This window comes from Pongo abelii, chromosome 6 (genome assembly GCF_028885655.2).
Source record: "Pongo abelii isolate AG06213 chromosome 6, NHGRI_mPonAbe1-v2.0_pri, whole genome shotgun sequence".
Lineage (NCBI taxonomy): Eukaryota > Metazoa > Chordata > Mammalia > Primates > Hominidae > Pongo > Pongo abelii.
Genome location: NC_071991.2, coordinates 113,832,575 through 113,854,234, shown reverse-complemented (window position 1 = coordinate 113,854,234; position 21,660 = coordinate 113,832,575). Strand labels below are relative to the sequence as shown.

Sequence of the window (21,660 nt, the reverse complement as noted above, 5' to 3'; positions counted from 1 at the left end):
CATAGTTATCCTGGGATCAAATAACAGTAGGGCCAGGTGTGGTTGGTGGCTCACTCACACCTGTAATCTCAGCACTTTGGGAGGCTGAGGCAGCAGAATCGCTTGAGCGCAGGAGTTCAAGACCAGCCTGAGCAACACAGGGAAACCCCATCCCTATAACAAACCAAAAAACTACCCCCCCAAAACACAGTAAATCTTATTGTAAATGATTCAGTCTTACAGAAATATAGATTAAAATGTAGCCAAGAAGCCTACATACAATCTTTTGAAGATTGAAGTTTCCTTTTATACAAACAGAAAACACGAATTTCTATTTTAAGGCCAATAAAACTGAACAGGAGCTTTGATATCATCTAGATTGATTCTAATTTAGAAGTCAAGAACAATAGAGAATTTCTGTTGAGGAATAAGAAAAGCTTCATTCTTAATGAAAGATGTTGCAAATTATTGGATTTTCTTTTCTTTTAAGAGACAGGGTCTTGCTCTGTCATTCAGGCTGGAATGTAGTGATATGATCACAGCTTACTGCAATCTCAAACTCCCGGGCTCAGGTGATCCTCCCGCCTCAGCTTCCCAAATGGCTAGGACTACAGGCATGCACCACCACACATGCCTAAGTTTTTTATGTCTTGTAGAGACGGGGTCTCGCTGTGTTGCCCAGGCTGGTCTGGAACTCCTGGCCTCAAGCAATCCTCCAGCCTCTGCCTCCCAAAATGTTGGGATTACAGGCATGAGCCACCATGACTGGCCAATTATTGGAAATTGAGGCTCAACGAAAAAAATACGAGTGAAGAAGATGTCACTATTCATAAATGGATCGGGTTATAGCAGGATGTAACCTATGAATTCAGAGAGTACGTCTGTTTACCCTGGAGTTCCCAATACAGAATACAGACTCTGGTCCTCAAGGCATATCTGTTGCCTTAATATACAAAAAGACTGAAATAAGAAGCTTATTTAAGCTTTAATGAAGTCATGAGGTTTTTAAATGTTTCAGAATCTAGATTAACCTAAAAGAGTTTAATCTGCATTTTCAAGGTATTTCTGATGCCTCTTTCTGCTTTGCTGTTTCAGGTTTCCTATTTTCTTCAGTATGTGATAGAAATTGGTGTTTATTTAGAAAGAAATCAGAATATGAAGAGTAGAGTTATCTGTTTCAATTATGGTAAGTATGTAGTTTTTTTAAAAAGAAAAAAATAAAAAATGAGAAGTAGAAATTGCTGATTGGTACTGATAGCTCAGAAAATGGTAAGACAAAGTGCCAGGCAGCAAATGGTGAATTAAATGAAGTTTACTCTGTTCTTTCCTTTGTTCTTTTTGGTAAATGGGTACGAGTGCTTCTACACCAACTTGACATTTTGAAGGCCAGATACATCCAAAAGGCAAAATAATTTTCCTCTCTGTTACAATACTGATGTGTGTACTTCAACTTTCTGAGATGAGTCAAAATGAGTCAATACCAGATTGAGGTATTTGTAAAAAAAAATATTTTGAACATCTAAAAACCAAATAAGCTAGGAAATTTGTTAAAATTTTAAAATAATCAATTCTTTCATATCAGTATTTCAAACATGTTGATTGTAGAATTAGCCAATTTATACACAGAGTATACCTGTTTTTGAAATTAAAAAGTAATAAAAGTTCAAGAAACTAGTAAGACATATATTTCATGTCTGAAAATGTCTCTCTGCTCTTTCCAAAAGCACCTGCGCAAGAAATCTCATTTATTCCTTGCTACCAAAAGCCAAAACAAAAGCTTAGCATTGTCCTATGATTTCAAATATTTATGATATTTTAAATTTCTATGCATGTAACAATGTATAAGGTATGTCTTTCAAGAGCATGTGTCAATTCATTTTGGGAGACTAAACATAAACTGGACTTGATTTTTAGTTATGGACATAACTGAAATTATTATTTATAAAAAGTTCTTTCTTACACAAAAGAAATTTCAGAACTCTTGAGTGTATTTTCCTCTAAAGAAATATACCAAATCTTCTGGGCACGGTGACTCATACCTGTAATCCCAGCACTTCGGGAGGTCAAGGCGGGCAGATCACTTGAGGCCAGGATTTCTAGACCAGCCTGGCCAATATGGCGAAAAACCCGTCTCTACTAAAAGTACAAAAATTAGCTGGGCATGGTGGTACGTGCCTGTAATCCCAGCTACTCAGGAGGCTAAGGCACACGAATTGCTTGAATCCTGGAGGTGGGGGTTGCAGTGAGCCAAGATTGCACCACTGCACTCCAGCCTGGGCAACAGAGCGAGACTCTGTGGAAAAAAAAAAAAAAAAAAAAGCCAAAGCTAACATTCTTTAGGGTTAAAACTAAGTTAATGATGTACACACAAAAAAAGGCAGATAATATTTTTATGTGATTATTTTATAAAAGAGATGGGTAAGTTAGAAACCCTTAAAGAGAATCATTGTTCAAGTTGAAGCTTCCTTCAGTTGTGTCTCTCCCAGATGTTCACAATATTGACGAATTGGGGATCTGCATCTATACACTCTAAAATGGCAGTAATTCCAAACATGATGCATACTACAGGCTTCTCTCAGAAAGCACTGACATGCCACGATGGGGGCACGGGAACTGAAGGAATTTGAAGACAGGAGGTCAATAGATAAACAAACTTTTCTTGTTGGAAGTGAGTAATTATTCTTAGGTTCACTGATTACTAACACAATCCTTTAAGTAGTGGTCATAAGTAATGATCTTGAACACGGGACATCTTTTTAGGTGATCTCTACTTCCTTGGGTTTCTTACTTAAGATCCAATTACTCCAGTTAAGAGGCAGAAGAGAACAGGAGTGATGAGTGGGTGGTAACAACATTTAGGAACTTGGAGAGGGGAAAGGGGCATGCGGGAAGAGCTAGGATGGAACCACGGAGCCCAGTAGCAGCAGTGACAGTGCCCAGGCCGTGGCCATTGGAAGCAGGAACAGTGTACTGCACATAGTAGTTGCCCAGTGAGTATTTGTGGAGCTGAACTTGAAATAATTCTTGAAAGGGCCTCCCCACCCCCTCTCGCATCCCTGATCCACTCACTCTCCCTGGCCTGACAGTCAGGCACAAATATTTTAATAGCAATGCTTTGCATTTAGAGATTAAAAGCCTTATACAAGTGCTGTTAAAAAAATCAAGGAAGCATTGTTTTGGACGTAGATTAGACGAGGCGCTCAGAAGGGAGACGTGGACAATCCCTGTGATTAGTCCTGTGATCTTCATGAGAATCCCTCTTCCCTCTCCCACGTAGCTGTGTATACTGTGTTAATATTCCCAAGTCTGGCTCTGTTCTACATCTCCTTCCCCAGTTTGTAAGAAGGCACGTTCTCATTGTTCACTTACACTATCTCAAACATTGCTTATCCTACTATTTTACTTCAAAGTATCCCAAGAGAGTGATCATGCAAATAAAAATTGTTTTTAAATCTTCATCTACATTGACATGGCTGTACAGATATTGAGACTTAAATATATGTACACATCAGTATTTTCAGATACAGCTGCACCTGTACAAGATAAGTTACACATCATTAAATGTTAGGAACATGCCAAAAATGTCTTCCCTGCCATACACAAAATATTGTTAGCTAAACAATATAATTCTTTCTAATCAAATGACCACTGTGAAATACCTGATTCACTTTGCACCCAACAGCTGGGGCTGTAGCTTGTGTTCCCAGCCAGAGCTGAACATAAGCACAATAGGAAAGACAGAAACAGCTGCAAACTCTTGGGAGAAAAAAATTTGCAAAGCAACTTTGCCATTAGGCTTCAGAGTAGGAAGGAAGTAAAATCATTTTTCTGTTCCCTTTTGTGTAGGGCAGCTGTCTTTGGGGAAAAAAAATGTCCATTCTATTTTGTAACAGAAACTTCATCGTATTTACTAAAACACGAGTTGTAGAAACTTAGGCCTAGCCATACATTTAGCACTGTGGTGCAGTCAAAACATTTACAGAACTTTGTAGGAAGTCACTGCTCTGACAGATTAAAGTGGGAGGTTGCCATATCTGTGCTCCACTCCTGACTCCTCCCCCACTATTATTTACTGTAAATATCTGGACTTCAGTGATGTTGTTTGATCCTTCAAATGCTTAAGTTTCTTTATAAAATTTAATGGAATGAAATTCTCTTAGGCAAGCGTCAGAGAAATAGATCCTCTGTGGTTTCGAATAGCCCTTTGTCTGTATGTAATATTATTATCAGGTAAATATGTTTGTCTTTCCCACTAAAATTTAATTTCTTAAAGGTAGGTTCTGTGTCACTGTTTCTTTGCTTCATTCGTTTGTCTAGTAAAGCAAAGTTAGGTAGTTCTTGATACTTATTTGATAAATTAAAAGCCACTTTAAAAAAAAATCAGTGATACCAGTACTTTTCAAAAAATAAGCATTTATTTTTACCTTTTGTTTTGGATGCACAGTTAATGGGCAAAATATAGTTTCTTTTACACAAAGGCTAGGAGACAAGAATAAAACATTTGCTACAGCGTTTCTATAATAAGACTGATGCGTGACATATCCCTCAGGCGATGGACTCTGTCATACAGCAGAATTTACTCAGTTAATAAAGCAACATATTTAAATAAGGAATTGTATTTACAACTTTAGAATGTGGAAATAGGCCAGGGAACTTTTGATGTTAAAAAAATGTCGGAGCTAAAGTAATCATAAAAAGCTTATTCATACAAAACTGGACTGGCGAGGTAACGGACGATTTTGAAAAAAAAAAAAAAAAAGAAAGCAGAAATAAAGATAAAGGGGGCAAATCAACATAATGAACACATTAGGAAATCAATAGATGCCAGCTTCTCCAGTTCTTCTTTGTATTTTTGCAATTCTATAGAATGACATTGATGTAAATTAAAAGCATGTATAAACACAGAACAATACTACACATTTTACACGTAATAGATATGACCATATTTCAAATACATTAGAGTGCATGTCTCTGTGGGAGGGGTGGGGCTTCCCTCCTTCAGGTTTGAGAAGTTAAGGATAGAATTAAATGGTCAAGATGGATGAGTTGGATAAATAAGCATAGCGGAATGGACAGAGGAAAGAGGGAGAAAAGGCGTAGTTCACTGTGAAGCAATAGAAGGGAGATTACTATGGGAATAATTAGATAACAGGACCTGTATGATTAGTTTTGAGCTAGGAAGGTTTTATTTAAGTGGTTTTTGACCTTGAAAAAATTCCACCATGCCCATTAGTACAAGAAAAACATAGCTTACAGGTTTTAAAATATGGCAATGATCAATATCCAGGCTGCTATAAAGAGAGTGGTAATTAAAAAAATGTTTTGTAGAAGAATACACATATAGGATGTATAGATAGGCAAGTTATAGGAAAAGCTTATCATTCTCAGTTGGTTTACTAGAGGTTATTGTCTAATGAGAGTACTAACTACATCAGACAATTATGAAATCTCCCTTTAAAAGAAATTTCTAGTATTCATAGAGGTTCAAGATTTCCATAGATGCTATTGTCATTCTTCCCTCATCAAGAATCTACTAACAACTCATGCTAAAAGCACCAATAACTACAAAACAGCAAAAACTAACCCAACAAGAGAGTATTTTAATTTCTGCAAAGTGCTATGGTTCTTGTATCTAGGAAACACAGTAAGTTGAAATGGAAACTTTTGTTGTACAGAAATACTGTTGCTATGCATTAAAACCATTTCTTAATAAAATCTGGATTTTTTTTTTTTGTATTTGAACTTATTTGCATCCAACCCTACCATTTTACAGAATCAGGAGAGCTTGAGTTACAATGGGATTTTGATGATAATGTTGTCCCTTTCTAACTCCTGCCAATATTTCTCAATGATGTGAATGTTTCTTCTCATGGAGATGCATGGTTCACACAATAGCTCTCCTTTGATCTGTAGCTTCCCTTGAAATAAAAAAAAAAATTGCCTAGAAGTGCTTTAATTGTTTCATTTTATTTTCCAATCATGTGACAGAAATTATGAATGGAAAAAAAAAACCCACACCATTCTGGATGAGAAAATTAAAGCAACCAGATTCAAACTGAAAGCTTCACGAACTTAATAAAAAGAGACCACACATTTAACAGAAAGTGTACCAGGCTTCATTGTTTGGCTTTCAGTCTGTGTTCCAGTTTCTACTATGATTTGGACTTTACAGTATTTGCAAATACCTTACTGCAAAAACGAAAACAAATTAATTGCACAATACCAGATAGAACAGACACAGCTACTCTCAGAAAGCACCTACCTGCATGAAGCGACCCTCTGATGTCCCAAGATTAGCTATGGTGAGGTCTCCTTTAATGAAGGTGGATATAGATGTTAAGAGGACTTCGCTGAATTGACCCATGAATAAGTCAACGCGCTGCAAAGCTGTGGTAAACTCTGTTCGATATTCATCACGGCGCGCTTCACAGCCTGATGAATTTCTCAGAAGTGTCTGGAATAAAATATCATCATAGAGTTAATGTGAGTCCAGACGTGAACAAGCTGGTAAGAGACCTTTCAGTGTGTCTTTTCAGAGCCTGGAGGAGAATGGCAAGGATAATCGTGCAAATAGACAAATAGCCACAGATAGGCATAAATACTTCTAGTGACCGAATGGCTCCAATTTCACTAGGCATTATTTATAGACTCTAAAACCTTACTATCACAATTCACACCGTGGTTCAATACATGCACGCCTAAAGATGGAACTTAGCTGCTGCTATTACAAGAAAAACAAAACTTTTAAATGTCTCAGCCCTTGACACAAAGGTAATGTTTCTAGCAGGCAAGTCTGATGAGACGAATTTCAACTGGAATAATAATGAACGTTAGAGGCATGCTCCGACATTATATTTTTAAATGTGTGCCTTTGTGCATTCTTGTGCAGAGAGATGGTAGGGAGTGGTGGTTAACGGATAACTCACTGGGAGGCCACAGAGCACTGACCCAAGTGCTTGCATCAAATCCTGGCCCCTAATGCTTACTTGGTCCCTAATGCTTACTTGCTTTGTGTAATAATCTTTCTGTATTCAGAAAATCATGTAATTTCTGTGTTTTATTCCCCCCAATCTGTAAAATAGAGAGAACTAAAAAAAATAGTACTTACCTTATAGAGCTTGTGTAACTATTAAACAAGCTAGTTTATATAAATCTCTCACAATAGCACCCAGAGTAAGTGTTATATTTCTTTTAGAATTTGTCTAGCAGGTTTTCTGGAAGACCTCCCATGCAATAAAAACAAAACAAACAAACAAAGAGCCCAGCACTTGTAGACAACATCACTTAAGTATCTCCATTCACATGCCTCAGAGACCTCAGATTCAACAACGCGCCCATCTTAGAAACCACAATCTTCCCCCTGCCTGATCTTACGATACTACACACCTCGGTGAATGGCTCTACCCTTCCTCCAGGTGCACAAGTCAGAAATCTAAGTGTCATCCCCAATTCCTCCCTCTCCCTCCGTCCCCATATACAGTCCATCACCAATTCCCAACAATTTCATTTCTAAATGCCTCCTAGACCCATCCAGTCTTCTCCTTCATGCTCTTCCTCCCAATTTTCATCCTAGCCACCTCACTCCGTCCTGGACTACTGCAGCAGCTTCCTAACTAGACCCACCACAACCACTGTTACCCTCGCCAGGTGATCTGTTCTTCACACTGCAGCAGGATTTTCTTTTTCAAACACAAATCTGACCATATCCCTCTCTATTTAAAACACTCAATGCTTCCCCATTGCTGTCAGGATAAAGAACAACATTTTTTAACATGGCCTGTATGGCTCACTTCCCATCATCCGGCCCCTGCCCAACTTCTCCAGATCTGTGTTCTTAGTGTTCCAGCGAGCAGGCCTTCTTTCAGCGCTCCAAATATGTCACGTGTTCTCCCATTAAGGGCCTCTGCAGATGCTATTTCCCTGCTTGAAATGCTCCTTCCACCTTCATTCACCTTGTTAACTCCTACAACTCCTTCAGATCTTAGCTTATCACCATTTCTTCAGGAGGCCTGCCCTGACCCCACTATCTAAGTCAAATGCTTCTAGTGTAGATTCTCATAATATCATTTACCTGTGTACCCATAGCATAGCTGTAACATAGTTACAAGCTGCAACTTAACATTTGCTTGTGTGATTTATAAGATAATGTGAAACTTCTCCCAAGCAGCTTGCTGCGATCAGGGACCCTACTCGTTCACCATGGTATTGCTAGTAGTTGATTAACTATCATGCATAGTAGATGTTTAGTAAATATTAATTGAATGAATGAACAAGTGAATCAATTATAGGTAGATGGGGGATGAGTATGGAGATATAAAACTATATTATTAAAACTTTTTTTTTCCAGAAATTGGGGAAGTTAAAAGAGTTTATAAGGGACAAATGGGAGTATTTGGCTCTTGACTGTCCTGAGGAGATAGCTGGGAATTGGTAAATCTGGGGTAGACGATGGGGACAGGAGAAGGTATTAAGGAAAATGATGTATACCTTGGAAGAAAAGGAGAGCAAATTTCATTACATCTTTGTATGTAACTATAAGTGTAGGAAAATGATTAGGAAGTAAGAAATTCTCTATTATCATCCCATATGATAATAATCACAAAATGATCAAAGTATATTTCAAATCATTTCATTGTTTAAGAACAAAGTTTAGTTATCCTTCTGTATAGCGACCTTATTCCTTAAGGTCAAATGTCTGCCACATGCAATGCAGAGTTTTTACATCTACTGACTTTTATGATTAAAAACCACCGAAAATGCTCTATTTTATATATCAACAACGATTTCTTCATTTTCAGTGGCAATAAATTAGCAAATAGAATCTTAGAGATGCTAAACCCACTGACTCTTGTGATTAATACAAATGTTTTAGGTCTAGTCATTTACTTTGATATATTAGTAAGTGCTATTTCCCTGTTTAATTAGAAGCATTTCTTCACTAAAGTACTATGGATTACTCTGAGGACTAGCAGATAACTGAGATGTACCAGCAATTCGATAGCAACCGATTAATTGATAATTAAGTTTCTATTGGTGATCAATCATCCATTTTGCAGAGATAGCCGGAGCTAAGGGAATCTGCTTAAAGGAGCAAAGACCAATTTTAAATACTCCATTACAGAGGTGGCAGCTCTTCAGGGTCAGGTTTTTGTGGTTGTCTTGTTTCTTCTTTTGTTAGTGTTTCTTCATCTCTAAGTCTAGGTGACATCCTGGGAACTTTAAAGCCTCAAACTTGACCTGGTGTGTGGCGCTGCCAGAGATATAATGGATTCACTGGGATATAAAAACAATTTGGTGAGTGTGAATGAGAGTCTTTGACCATAAACTAGCTGTCTTCTATCAACAAGAGGACAGGAATTGTCTTATCATCTTTTATCCCCAGGACCTTGTATTATGCCTAGCACACAGTAGGCATTTAATGACAGCCTGCTGAAAAATTAGTGCATCTGCAAAGTCACCAGAGATAAAGCCCATTTGCCTACTCAGTTTGCTTGTGGTTGGTCTTGCTGAATGGGGCCAGCAGAAGAATTAAGAGGAGATGACCACTAAGGGTCTCCTCAGAGAATCTGCAAGCTTGCAGGAACTCACTGATCTTTTGTAAATGGAGGGAGAGCAATACAACCAGAACTTTAGCCTCTGTGCACCTGTTTGCACACATGTAAGGCATAAATGTAGAACTCTGTATTAGAGTTAATGCAATATTTATATTGCACACTTCAAGTCTTCTCCTTCAGGACAGGAATTAGTGAGATCTCTAAATAGTATGTCCTGAAGAACTAATAGGATTAAATTATGTCTCTTTTGCCCCCCTAACAAATAAAATTTGTAAATATAGAGACATTGCACAATGTTGGAATAAGATCTGCAGAACTTCTTGATCTTGTGTGATTTAGAGCTAAAAAATAAATATGTCAGGTTCAAGTGGCATTCAAATTTCATAAGCCAGGAGACTCCAACCTTTTTCTTTTTCATTTTCTCCATAGCTGAGATCTGCAGAAGAGGTGTTGAGGCACTAGCTTCTAGGAAAAACTAACACTCCAGCATTTACTGCAGCAGAGGTGCTCCTTGTCTCTTCCTATGGAGAATGCTGATAAACTTAATGATTGGGATCAAGGCATTAGGGACTGGCTTACAGAGCTGCACCCTGTCTTTGAGCTCTAACAGTAGGACTTCAACTAACAGGGAAACCTTGGATTAAGCTTTCAGTATCTCAGATGTAAAGCATTGTGGAAATATGACTAAATCTCAGTCTGATTCATTATGTCCCTCAAAGATAATCAGCAAATATGTTTGCTGCTCATTTGTGTGGAAAAGATGGGGTTGCTTTATCTCAGCACTGTAGACACAGTGCCTGGATGTGGCATTTAGGGTGGGACTGGGGCCTAGCTGGAAGAACAACTACACATTTGCTGCCAGGGGTCCCCTTGCTGCCTGTGCTTCCCTCAAAGCCAGGAGTTATCGTGTCTTAGGGTAAAACTGAGCATTGCTGGCAGAAAGCAGTTCTCTGGGACAGTAGCTGCTTTGGGGAACTGCAGAAGAGTCTAAAGAGCAGGTTTCACACCAGCACCAGCAGGGAACCAGCCTGACTCTCTCCTATGGTAACAAAGGGAGGAAAAAGGAAGGAAGGAAGGAAGGGAGGGAGGAAATCAAACTTTTTCCTGCACCCAGAATGTGCCAGGCAATGAGGTGGGTATTTTCATGTACAATAAGACCCACAGCAGCCCTGTGAGGTTTTATCGTACTCCTCAGGAGGAGACTCAGTGAGCCGAGGCTCAGTCACAGTGCCCAGTTCCCATTGGAACAGGCATCAGAAAACAGCTCTCTCTTATGTTCAAACTCCTGAATTTCTTTTGCTTCCGCTTACTATTCTGGGCAACGTTCTGAGGATTGCACAATTACAAAAATGGAAAGGGCTTTCGAGATCATCTCATTTAAGTCCCTGACTTTAAGACTGAAATTAATCTAGATAACCACTCACATTCTGTACTAACCAGCTTGGCTCTCAAACCTAGCTCTCCTTGCTACCTATTTTGGTTATGAACATACGTGCTTGCATTTAGGTAACTCTGAAATTTCAGTCATCACCATCTCCTCTTTCTCTGGCATTTCCTATATCTAACCAGTCACTCAGTCCTGCTCAGCCTCAGCCACAGTGCTGCTTCTGGGCAGCCCTTCCAGCCACACCTGCACCCCTGGCCAAGCCTAGGTGCTTCCTCACTGGCCTTCTCGTCTCCTGTCTCTTCTGCCTTGAAGCAGTCTCAAGCTGTCATTCCCTTCTTCAAAGCTTCAGTTGCTTCCCAAAGCCCCGCAGGAGAAGTCCAAGCTCCTTAGTGTAGCTTTCAAATCTGCCTTATCTTTTTAGCCTTTTCTCCATTAAGGTGTAAGGCAAGGTGACCTTCTAGGACATCCAGTGAATCTCAGAGTGGTCATCCCGAGTCAAGACCCTCCCATTTCTTGGGTCCTTGCACTGCTTTGGCAGCCGTGCTCCACTTTCCACAGTCACCGACACCACTCCTTGCTCAGGTGAACCTGAGGTGAACCAGCTCTTTTCTAAAATCTCTCTTTACGAGTTCATTTGAATGACAGAGGTAATGTGCTTTATTGGCTGGGAAAGGGAAATAGTGACAAAGAATAAGGTGGACACTATAAGGCTGCAGGAAGATACCATATAGCTTGAGATCTCTGAGTCAAGAAGGAAACCCCATGCATCCAATAAAGAATATTCTCTGGGCACGCACCTGTGTAGCGCAACTACAGGCAAAGGAAAGACAAACACACGACTTACAATTGTTGTTTACCCACTTTTCCAGGAGGGGGAGGAATATTGCTAGGATGGGATATTCAGGGGACTTCAAAGGTAATATTCCCTTTTTGAGCCTGGTGGTAGAGATATGAGTATTTGTTTTATATCATATCATATATATGTATATATACACACACACAACACATATGTATATGCATGTGTGTGTATATATAGTGTGTATATATATACACATATATCTGGTCATGTGCTGCATAATGACATTTCAATCAATGATAGACTAAATATATTATGGTAGTCCCCTAATATTCTATTTTTTTGTTTTAGTTTATTTTTGAGAGACAGGGTCTCCCTCTGTCACCCATGCTGGAGTGCAGTGATGTCATCGTAGCTCACTGTAACCTCAAACTCCAGGGCTCAAGTAATTCTCCCACCTTAGCCTCTCAAAGTGCTGGGATTACAGGCACGAACTACCACACCCCGTTAATAATATCATATTTGTACTGTGCCTTTTCTAGTCTATAAATATATATACTAGTACATCTATAGATATATTTATACATTTGTATCTATAAATATATACTAGTATATTTAAAGATATATTTGTATACTTATAAAGACATATTTATATCTTTAGATATATTTAGATACACAAATACTTACCATTGTGTTACAACTGCCTACAGTATTCAGCAGAGTAACATGCTGTACAGGTTTGTGGCCTAGGAGCAAAAGGCCATACCATACATCCTAGGTGTGTAGTAGGCTATATCATCTAGGTTAGTATAAGTACACTCTATGATGTTCGTACAATGACAAAATCGCCTATTCATGCATTTTTCAGAATGCAAGCAATGCATGACTGTACATAATTCTTTTGTATATATATGTATATCATAAGAAAAATAAATTTGAAAACAATGAATAAATGGAAAATGAGGATGTGGAGAGAGCCTATTAAGAATTTTCCCCACCGCAACTTCTTGATGTCCTAAGCAGTTTTGAAACATTCTCATGGCTTTGCTGAACTCACAATTATAATATTACATAACATTTGGAGAGTAGATTATGGTTTTCAAAGTACATTATCTCATTTGCTCCTCTGAACAAGTCTGTGACTTGGGTTTGTTACGATCATTATAATTTTACAGATGAAGAAACTAAGATTCAGAGAGTTGAGTCAATAAATATTAGCGTTTGAATCCTAATTGTTGATTTTGAATCCTATATTCCTTACACTACATCATACTTCCTATGTATAGGTATAGGAAGGCCAACCCACACTCTAGGGATGCCTAAGAGCCTTGTCTAAAAGAAGAATGAGCATGCCCATGGGCCAGGGCTGGTTCTATCCCAGGGAGGCGTTGATGAGTTGCATGACCTTAGCATTTGTTCCTAGTGTTTACAATGTGTTAGACACAGTTCTAAGCATTTTACAAATATTAATTCATGGAATCTCAGAACAAGAAACCCAGAAGGAAACTGAGGCACTGAGTGTTCACATTACCTTCAGTGCAGGGCTAGGACTAAGCCTAGGCTATCTGGCTCCAGGGTCTTCACCTCCAATCTAGCACATTTTCTGCCCGTAAAGGGAGGGGTTGAGTGAACTGATTTTGAAATTCTCTTCTAGCTCTACGGGGTGGCTTCCAAAAGCTTCCCTTGATGATTTTTTTTTTCGACTCCAAGGAGTAAAAAAAAACTGTTATCAGTCTGCTGTCAGAACAAATCATTGCTTGGGATGTTTAGGTGACCCAATGAGTAAACAATCATGGTCCTCCAACCACTACAGGCTTCCCAAAAATCTAGATAGATTCTGGATTTTATAGGAAATTTTTTAAAAGTATTGAGCCTTTTAAGGCATATCGACTTCTAAAATAATTGTATGTCTCTGAGAAACAATGGTAAACAATGTGTTTTATTTTTTATTTTATTTATTTTTTAAAATTTTTATTTATTTATTTATTTTGAGATGGAGTCTAGCTCTGTCGCCCAGGCTGGAGTGCAGTGGTGCGATCTCGGCTCACTATAACCTCCGCTCCTGGGTTCAAGCAATTCTCTGCTTCAGCCTCCTGAGTAGCTGAGATGACAGGTGCCCGCCACCACACCTGGCTAACTTTTTTGTATTTTTAGTAGAGGCAGGGTTTCACCATTTTGGCCAGGTCGGTCTTGAACTCCTGACCTTGTGATCCACCTGTCTCGGCCTCCCAAAGTGCTGGGATTACAGGCGTGAGCCACTGTGCCCTGTCTCCTGTTTTATTTTATTATTATTTTTAAACTTGTTGCAAACTTGCTTCCTTAACCCAAAGTCTTATATACTGTCATAGAGTTAAAGAATAGGAATTCCTCTACAATTTGTAAGTCTTGATGTGATACGTCAATTAATCTAGTCTTTCTTTACCTTTCTATGAGTACTTGCCAGATTTTTTTTTACCTGACTCAGTCATACAGCTTTTTTTATAAAAAGAAAATTGAAGTGCTATATATCTCAATATATTTGATTCAAAATGTTTCCCCTAATTAACATTATGATGTATGCAGTGAATATGCAATTATATTTAATTCAGTGTAATTAAGAATGTGATATATTTAAAATAGTGATTCATTTAATTGATCTATAGGACAGATTTAGCTCATCTATAGATAATTTAAATCAGTCTTGCAAATAAAATTTTTAAAAATGTACTATCTTGTAAAATCTTTGCCAGTTCACTTGTATCACCTTTCTCTCCTCTTTGACCATGACTAAATTACCAGAAGCATTTGAATATATACTTTATTCATAATCATTCTTTGTACAAATTCTAGCTAGATATAGTCATAGTCTTCTGGGAAACACATATTTCGAAATAGAAAGTACCTCTTTGTCTAGAGCTTTTCATACAGTTGACTGAAAACTTAATTGCTTTAATTTCAGGAATTCTTATTTCCCTAAATTTCACTCATGTGTTTTTTTTTATTAAGTAGAACTGGGAGAGAGGACATTGTGGAACTGACTACACACAGGGAGGCACAGAGCTTTCAATTTCAGGGTCTGGCTCTGTTTCTTATAGACATATTTTAACTCTTTACTGTGTGTACTGAGATGTCTAAGATGTTGACATTGAATCCAGAATTGTCTGTAAAACACAGAAGAGTCAGCTCTCTGGCAAAGCAGATCCTTCTCTTTGGGGTCCTTAATGCACAGCCAGACTGTTAGGGTGCCATGGTCAAACCCTAAGAATCTGACCAGGTTGTTTTGTGCTATGAAGAAGACTCCGTCGGATGTGCTCAGGGCACAGTTGAAAAGAAAGAGGGTTCCTCAACACATCTGTTTCCACTAACTCCCCTTGAGGAAGTAATCCTGCCCTATGGCTTCAATAGTCATGGCCTGGAAGTCCTAGCAAGGGAGCAAAGCTGGGGCGCAAAATTTAAGAGGCTTCAATTTCTTTCTGCCCTAGCCAGAGAGGGCATGCTCTGCGGTTTTGTGTGCAGCCAGACAGCCGTGAGCACAGCATAAGCAGGCATCTGGCCAGCCAGCCACGGGCTGAGCACTGGTGATTCACAAAGTGATGGAAGCTACTGTGGCTCTGCCCTCACAGCCTCGTGGTGATGACCTAACTCTACACACCCCGTTGCCCTCTCTTCCGAGGACTAGCCCTGTCTCTGCAACTGCCTTCAAGCTACGTTTGAATATGCCATCGATGATGTTCAAAGTCATCACTTTTCTCTCCAAACTGATTTCCTCTTCCAGCTTCCTATTTCTCGATGCATCAATAGCTACCCTCTCTGTAAGTCTGAGATATGAACCATCTTTGAGTCTTTCTTTTATTGTTCATATCTTCTTTCTTTCCTTCCTTCCTTCCTTCCTTCCTTTCTCTTTCTTTCTTTTTCTCTTTCTTTCTTTCTTCTTTCTTATTTTCCCTTCTCTTTCTTTCTTTCTTTCTTTCTCTTTTTCTCTCCTTCCTTCCCTCCCTCCCTCTCTCTCCGTTTCTTTTCTTTCTCTCTCTCTTTCTCTCTCTCTCTCTCCCTCCCTCCCTCCTTCCTTCCCTCTTGCTTGCTTGCTTGCTTGAAAGGCTCTGGCTCTGTCACCCAGGCTGCAGTGCAGTGGCACAATCTTGGCTCACTGCAACCTCTTCCCTCCTGGGCTCAAGAGATCCTCCCTCCTCAGCCTCCAGAGTAGCTGGGACTGCAGACATGTGCCACCATACCTGGCTAATTTTTGTATTTCTTTGTAGAGATGGGATTTTGCCATGTTGTCCAGGCTGGTCTTGAATTCACGGGCTCTAGCAATTCTTCGACCTCGACCTCCCAAAGTGTTAGGATTACAGGTATGAGCCACCATGCCTGGCTGATTCTTATACTCTCTTCTATTGAATTAAAGGAAATTGCCTACATGGCCTCCTACAATCTGATTCCTTTGATTTTAGAATCTTCTTCCTTAAGCCCACTTCTACAACTTTTTAGTGTAATGCTCCCTAAATACCTTCTCAGCATGTCCTGTGACAACCATGCTAACCTAGCAGAGAACTTGGGTCAGGAGTGGCCCTGCCCTTCCTGGCTGTGCAGCTTTAGGATTCCTAGATCTCTAAACTTCAGTTATTCACTTGTAAAGTGGGAAAACACATATCTATATAACAGATTTGTTTTGAGGCTTAAATGAAACGAATCCAGTGCCAGAAACATATTAAATGGTCACTTCATTTAGAAGACCTATAGTAGGCCGAATAATGTCTTCCCAAAATTCATGTCCACCTGGAAAGTCAGATTGTGACCTTATTTGGAAATAGGCTCTTTGATATGTAATTAGTTAAGGATCTTGAGATGAAATCATCCTGGATTTAGTGTGTGCCCTGAATTCAATGACTGTTGTCCTCATAAGAAGAGGGGACACAGAGAGACATGGTGGACTGCCACATAAAGACAGAGGCAGAGATGGGAGTAAAGCTGCCACAACCTAAGATGCCTGGGACACCAGAATTGCAAGAGGCAAGGAAGGAGTCCTCCCTAGAGCCTCCAGAGGGAGCATGGCCCTGGCTGATGCCTTGATTTCAGACATCTGGCCTCTAGAACCATGTGAGGATAAATTTCTGTTGTTTTCAGCCACTCAGTTTGTGGTAATTTGTTATGGGAGCTCTGGAAAATGAATAGAATACCATACCATGTGACAGACTGTTCTAGGTGCTGAAGGATATGGCAGTAAATAAAAAAGACATAAATCCCTGCCTTGTGCAACTAAACAGTTATTACTATTGTTGGTCTAGTGAGTCCTCATAACGCCTATGAAGACAAAGTCCAATTGTTTAGATCAATGAGCCTCAGTTTCGTCATCTGTAAAATGGAAACACTCACACCTATTGAAGAGAATTACTTAAGTTCATAAGTAAGGTCATCCATGGCTGTCCAAAATTTGTGGACCTGTTATCTGTCCACTATTATTTTACACTATTATCTAACGCAGGGGTTGGCACATGTTTTTTGGGAAAGGGCTAGATAGAAAATATGCTAGTCTTTGAGGGCCATAGGGTCCCTGTGGCCTCTCTCTCTGTGTGTGTGTGTGTGTGTGTGTGTGTGTGTGTATGTGAGTGTTTAACTGTATAAAAAGGGAAAAAATGTAAACAAAATAAGTTTTCACTTGTTGAGAATATAAAAACAGGCTATTGTTTGTCAATCCTGGCAAATGCTTCTACCTTGGGTCTAGCCTCTACATAGGGAGACAAAAGATTGACACGTAGAATAGCTAACTGATGCAAAGTATAAGAACTCAGTTGATAGTTACATTCTGAAAACACTGTACTGGCAGTAAATCCTCTAAGACTAGGAAAAGGATAAGATCCCTGTGGGCTTAAACAGCTGGAGAAGGCTCATGGCAGAGGTTGAAGTTGTGCCAGTTATTAATAGAAGCTGGATTAGTAAAGAGAAAAGAGAGATAAATACTTGGAGCAGAATATATTTTATGTATATGTATGTATGGGTTTATATACATATGTGTACAAACGCATTTAAATATAAATGAAATAAATAAATCCTTTCTTCTTGAGGTACCACCACAATTCAAAAGAATCAATTCTACAATGATATGGACCTTGGAATTGTAAGTGTTAAAACTTTTGCTTCTTTATCATCATTTCCTAAGGTGAATCAGATCTGAAACAGACTGTGTCCATGTGTTTTCGGCTAGCAGCCTTCATACTGCACTTCAATCATAGCCAGGAGTGACAGAGTGATTCATAAAGAAAATTGTTCCAAGCTAGGAAGGTTTTAATGTTTAGTGCAAAGAAGTTTTCTGCTTTCCTCTACTTAGTTAACAGAAACAATTTCAATGCACTTACTCATAGAAGTATAAGAGATTTTCAGAAGACACAACACCAATTACCCTGGGCTAACAAATAAAACAGAAGTAGTTCTTCTTGGAGGTGATAAGAGCCATGGTCTGTTTATGTGCCTAACAGTGTCACACTCAATAGAAACAGGTGATAAATATCTTCGCGGAGGGCCAGGAGAGATGAACGATGGATGAAACAAGAGTCCTTCAATTGTGCCCCAATATATCGTTCAAGCCCATGACTATATTCTAGCCTGCCATTAATCCAACTGTCATGACCTCTTATCCCTCCTTTCCATCTTGCCACTGTAGAGTGAGACTCTTTACTTATCTGCTCCCCTTGTTTCTGATAGGACCTGTTGATCAGAAACCTCCATCTGTGGGCTCCCCTTCTCAGCAGCCAAGGTCCTTGCCAGAGGCCCTTACTCAGTTCTCACTGCATCTACACCAAGGCCAAGCTCAGGAAAGCTTCTCTCTGTACCAAGCACGTACTTGGTGCCTTTGAAGGTTGTCACTGGGATTACGATCCTGTGGCCACAGGAAGGATGGTGTTGATAAAGACCTTTGCCCTTAACTTCTTTTCCTTAACCCATATATCATTTTCAACTTGAAATCATAGATTGGTGACCAACAGTGAAAATCTGTGGACTTCAAATGAAAGCTTCAAGGGGGTATCTCTACTGGTGTCACTGCTCAAGCCACGCCCACTAAAGCATTGCGTAAAGTCCCTCTTACAGATAGTATCACCCGCTCAAAGGGTGAGTGCTGTTGAAAGGCTTGAGAAAACCTTACGGGAGCAGAGAAAGTATTCCCTCTTTCTCTTTTTAATGACTTTAATGCTGAGTTCCAAATTTCGATTACAAAACTCTGGAATTCCTATCTATTCACCCTCCCTATCTTAATCTTTCCTTTTTCTTTCATTTTTCTCTTTCTTTGTTCTTTGATCAATCTTCATTGCAGACTGGTGAATGAAGGAGGGTGTGTGTGTGGGGGAGGGGAGGGGCATAGGTAATAGTGAGTGAAACTCCCCAGTTTTTCTTCAGTGCTAATTTAACTCTTGAAAACTCCCCAATTCTATAAATTAGTTTTTAGGGATTTAGGGGAGAGACTGAAAAACTGTTTTATCTAAATAATTATTTTATGAATCAGCATTCTATTTATAGTAATATATTTTACATACAGGGCTCTGTCATACTTCTTTGCTCATCCGATAAATGTATATATTGTTCAAGCTATTGTATTAGGTGCTGGGACTGTGGAGATAAATGGCATAGTTCATCCCCTCAGGGGGCTAACGATGGAACTGTTGGACACATTACCACGGAGTGTGGTAAGAGACATGGTAGAAATAAGCAGAGTGCTACTGGTGTGCTCAGGAAAGGCAACAAATCCAGAATATGGGGGGCAGGGGATGAGTTGAAGGCTAGGGAAAATTGTCCTGGGGAAGGAAATGCCAGCGTGGAAGTTTTAAAGAATAGGGAAAAAGTGTTAATCTGACAAAATGAGTGTTAAAGGGAATCTGAAGCAGACCAAGCTACACATGTTAAGGCAGGGTTGTGAGGGAGGCTGATGGATTCTGGGAACTACAAGAATGACAGGTTGCGGGTAGGACAGGGTGGCAGTGCTGTGCTTGAACCGTCTCATAACAGTTCACAGAGCCAAGTGTGCACATCTCTTCCTCATTGTTGTTCAGTGACTAATGCTGTTTCATTGGTACCTTGAAACTGGCTCAGTGGGATATTTACACCATAGAAATTGGCAAATGCTACAAATTAGGGGCTTCTGCTGCTCCTCCCCCCAGAGTTTAACATTTACCAGCACATCACTGGGTGTGAAGGAGGACCAGGAAATAGTCAGGGCCAAGGACAGAAACTCCTTAAATATCATATTATTATCCCTCAGATTATAATCAGATATACAAATAGGTTTGCTCTTAACAAAGATTACTTACTCCAACAGCACTCTGGAGACAAACAGATTGGGTGGAGTTGAGGAGGAGCCACTGAGGTCTAGTTTTATCTTATTGGCATCATTGTCAATACACTAAACAAAAAAAAACCTGTCTGGAATGATAATATACAATTTTCTCTTTCTGCTTTGTGTGTATAGAGAAGAAAAGAGGTAAAAAATTTTAAGCTTCATATTTACTATGAATGAAACCAGGCTTTATTTTGAAGAAGGAATGCAAGACTGAATTAGATTATGTTAATGAAGAAGTCTGAGATAGGATAAATGATTCCTTGGAAATATTAAATTTCTTGATTAAATAGGTGTTGTTAGTTGTCACCAAACCAGCAGCTGGATAGAGTGCTTAAGAAACTCTTAAATGAGGCTGGAACACAAGAATGAGAAAGTCAACATGGGTTAATGACTGAGCAAGGTTGTGTAAACTATTACTTAATCCCAATTGAGGGTTTTCTGAGCCACTGGGGAACTAGGTTCAGGTTGATAGACAAGAATAAGGTTAGCAGGAAACACAGCATTAAACAAACAACAGTTCAGTTTAATTTGTGATTTACCCATACTTCAGAGTACAAAAGGAAAGCTTTGCTAATAGCAAGAAAGGTAAAATGAAGCCATGCCAACATCGTTATTAAAATAATTGGCCAGCCATTCACTGGAACAGAGATTTTATTATACATTGGCAGTGAAAATAGAAAATGTGACTGTTTCTTAACTAGTTCTTGAACCACCAGCATATAGGGTATTAACTAAGGTGCTGGGAGTTTTAATAGCTGGTTCCAAGAGCCAAGTGCATGCAGGGGAAGCTTTCATATCTAAAGATCACACAAATACTTAATTAATATTTACTTATGAAAATTTAGGTGTTTACTTTCCAAATATTTCATAATCCTTCTTTTTTCATGAGTTCATCTGCATTCAATTGGATTGTTATCTTATCACCAGGGTTATAAGACATCAAATAGCATATAGTTAACACCATGGTTACCCTAGATCTCACAATAATTTGGAGGGTTTTTTTTAATAAGAAAACTTTCTTTTGTTAGGTGTGGTGAAGTCCCGTTGTACATTTTTTTCTGTGATCTGTAACTGTGCCACAAATAGTGAACTCCAAAACTTCAGTTCCGAGGTCAATGTGTTTTTCTGTGCAGAATCTACTAAAAACAAATGGAGACAGGAGACAGGCATGAGGCAATTATGCTACCTACTCAGCCTAAAAAATGTAATTGCTACTCATGTCTCATGTTTTTTTCTTAAGCATTTGGTTTTAAAAAGAATCTAGACAGAAAATCTCAGAATTCGTCACAATTTACCATAGTACGGTATTACTTTTCAAAGCAGGCATATATAAAGTGGGTCCTCTTTGTACATGTCAATAATCTCTGCTTTGACCTTTTGAAATTAATTACAAGTTTTACCTACTTTGTTAAACTACTACTTATATATTACAAATCATTTTTCAAACACTGACTAACATCCTTAATACCAGGCCAGTAACAGAATTGATCTTGTGCTTTGCATGCCCAACTCTACTTGAATCAATACCTTTCCTAGAACAGTTCTGAAAGTGAGAGTAAGTTTAGTTGAGAGTAAGAAATATTGCTCATTTATTTCCACATTGGCGCCAGATAAACCCAATGTAATTGGTGTTTTTCAC

The 21,660-nt window shown here is 39.0% G+C and overlaps 1 protein-coding gene and 1 pseudogene across 2 annotated transcripts in view; one reads left to right on the top strand and one right to left on the bottom strand.

The window, feature by feature from the left end:
- Nucleotides 1-21,660, bottom strand: part of MET (MET proto-oncogene, receptor tyrosine kinase) — a 123,121-nt gene that overhangs the window by 63,822 nt on the left and 37,639 nt on the right. For both annotated transcript variants that reach the window (XM_009243165.4, NM_001168566.1), the window contains 1 exon segment: nucleotides 6,242-6,433. In XM_009243165.4, the coding sequence (XP_009241440.2) occupies nucleotides 6,242-6,433 (192 nt within the window).
- On the top strand, nucleotides 7,155-7,206 carry LOC112134470 (U7 small nuclear RNA; annotated as a pseudogene).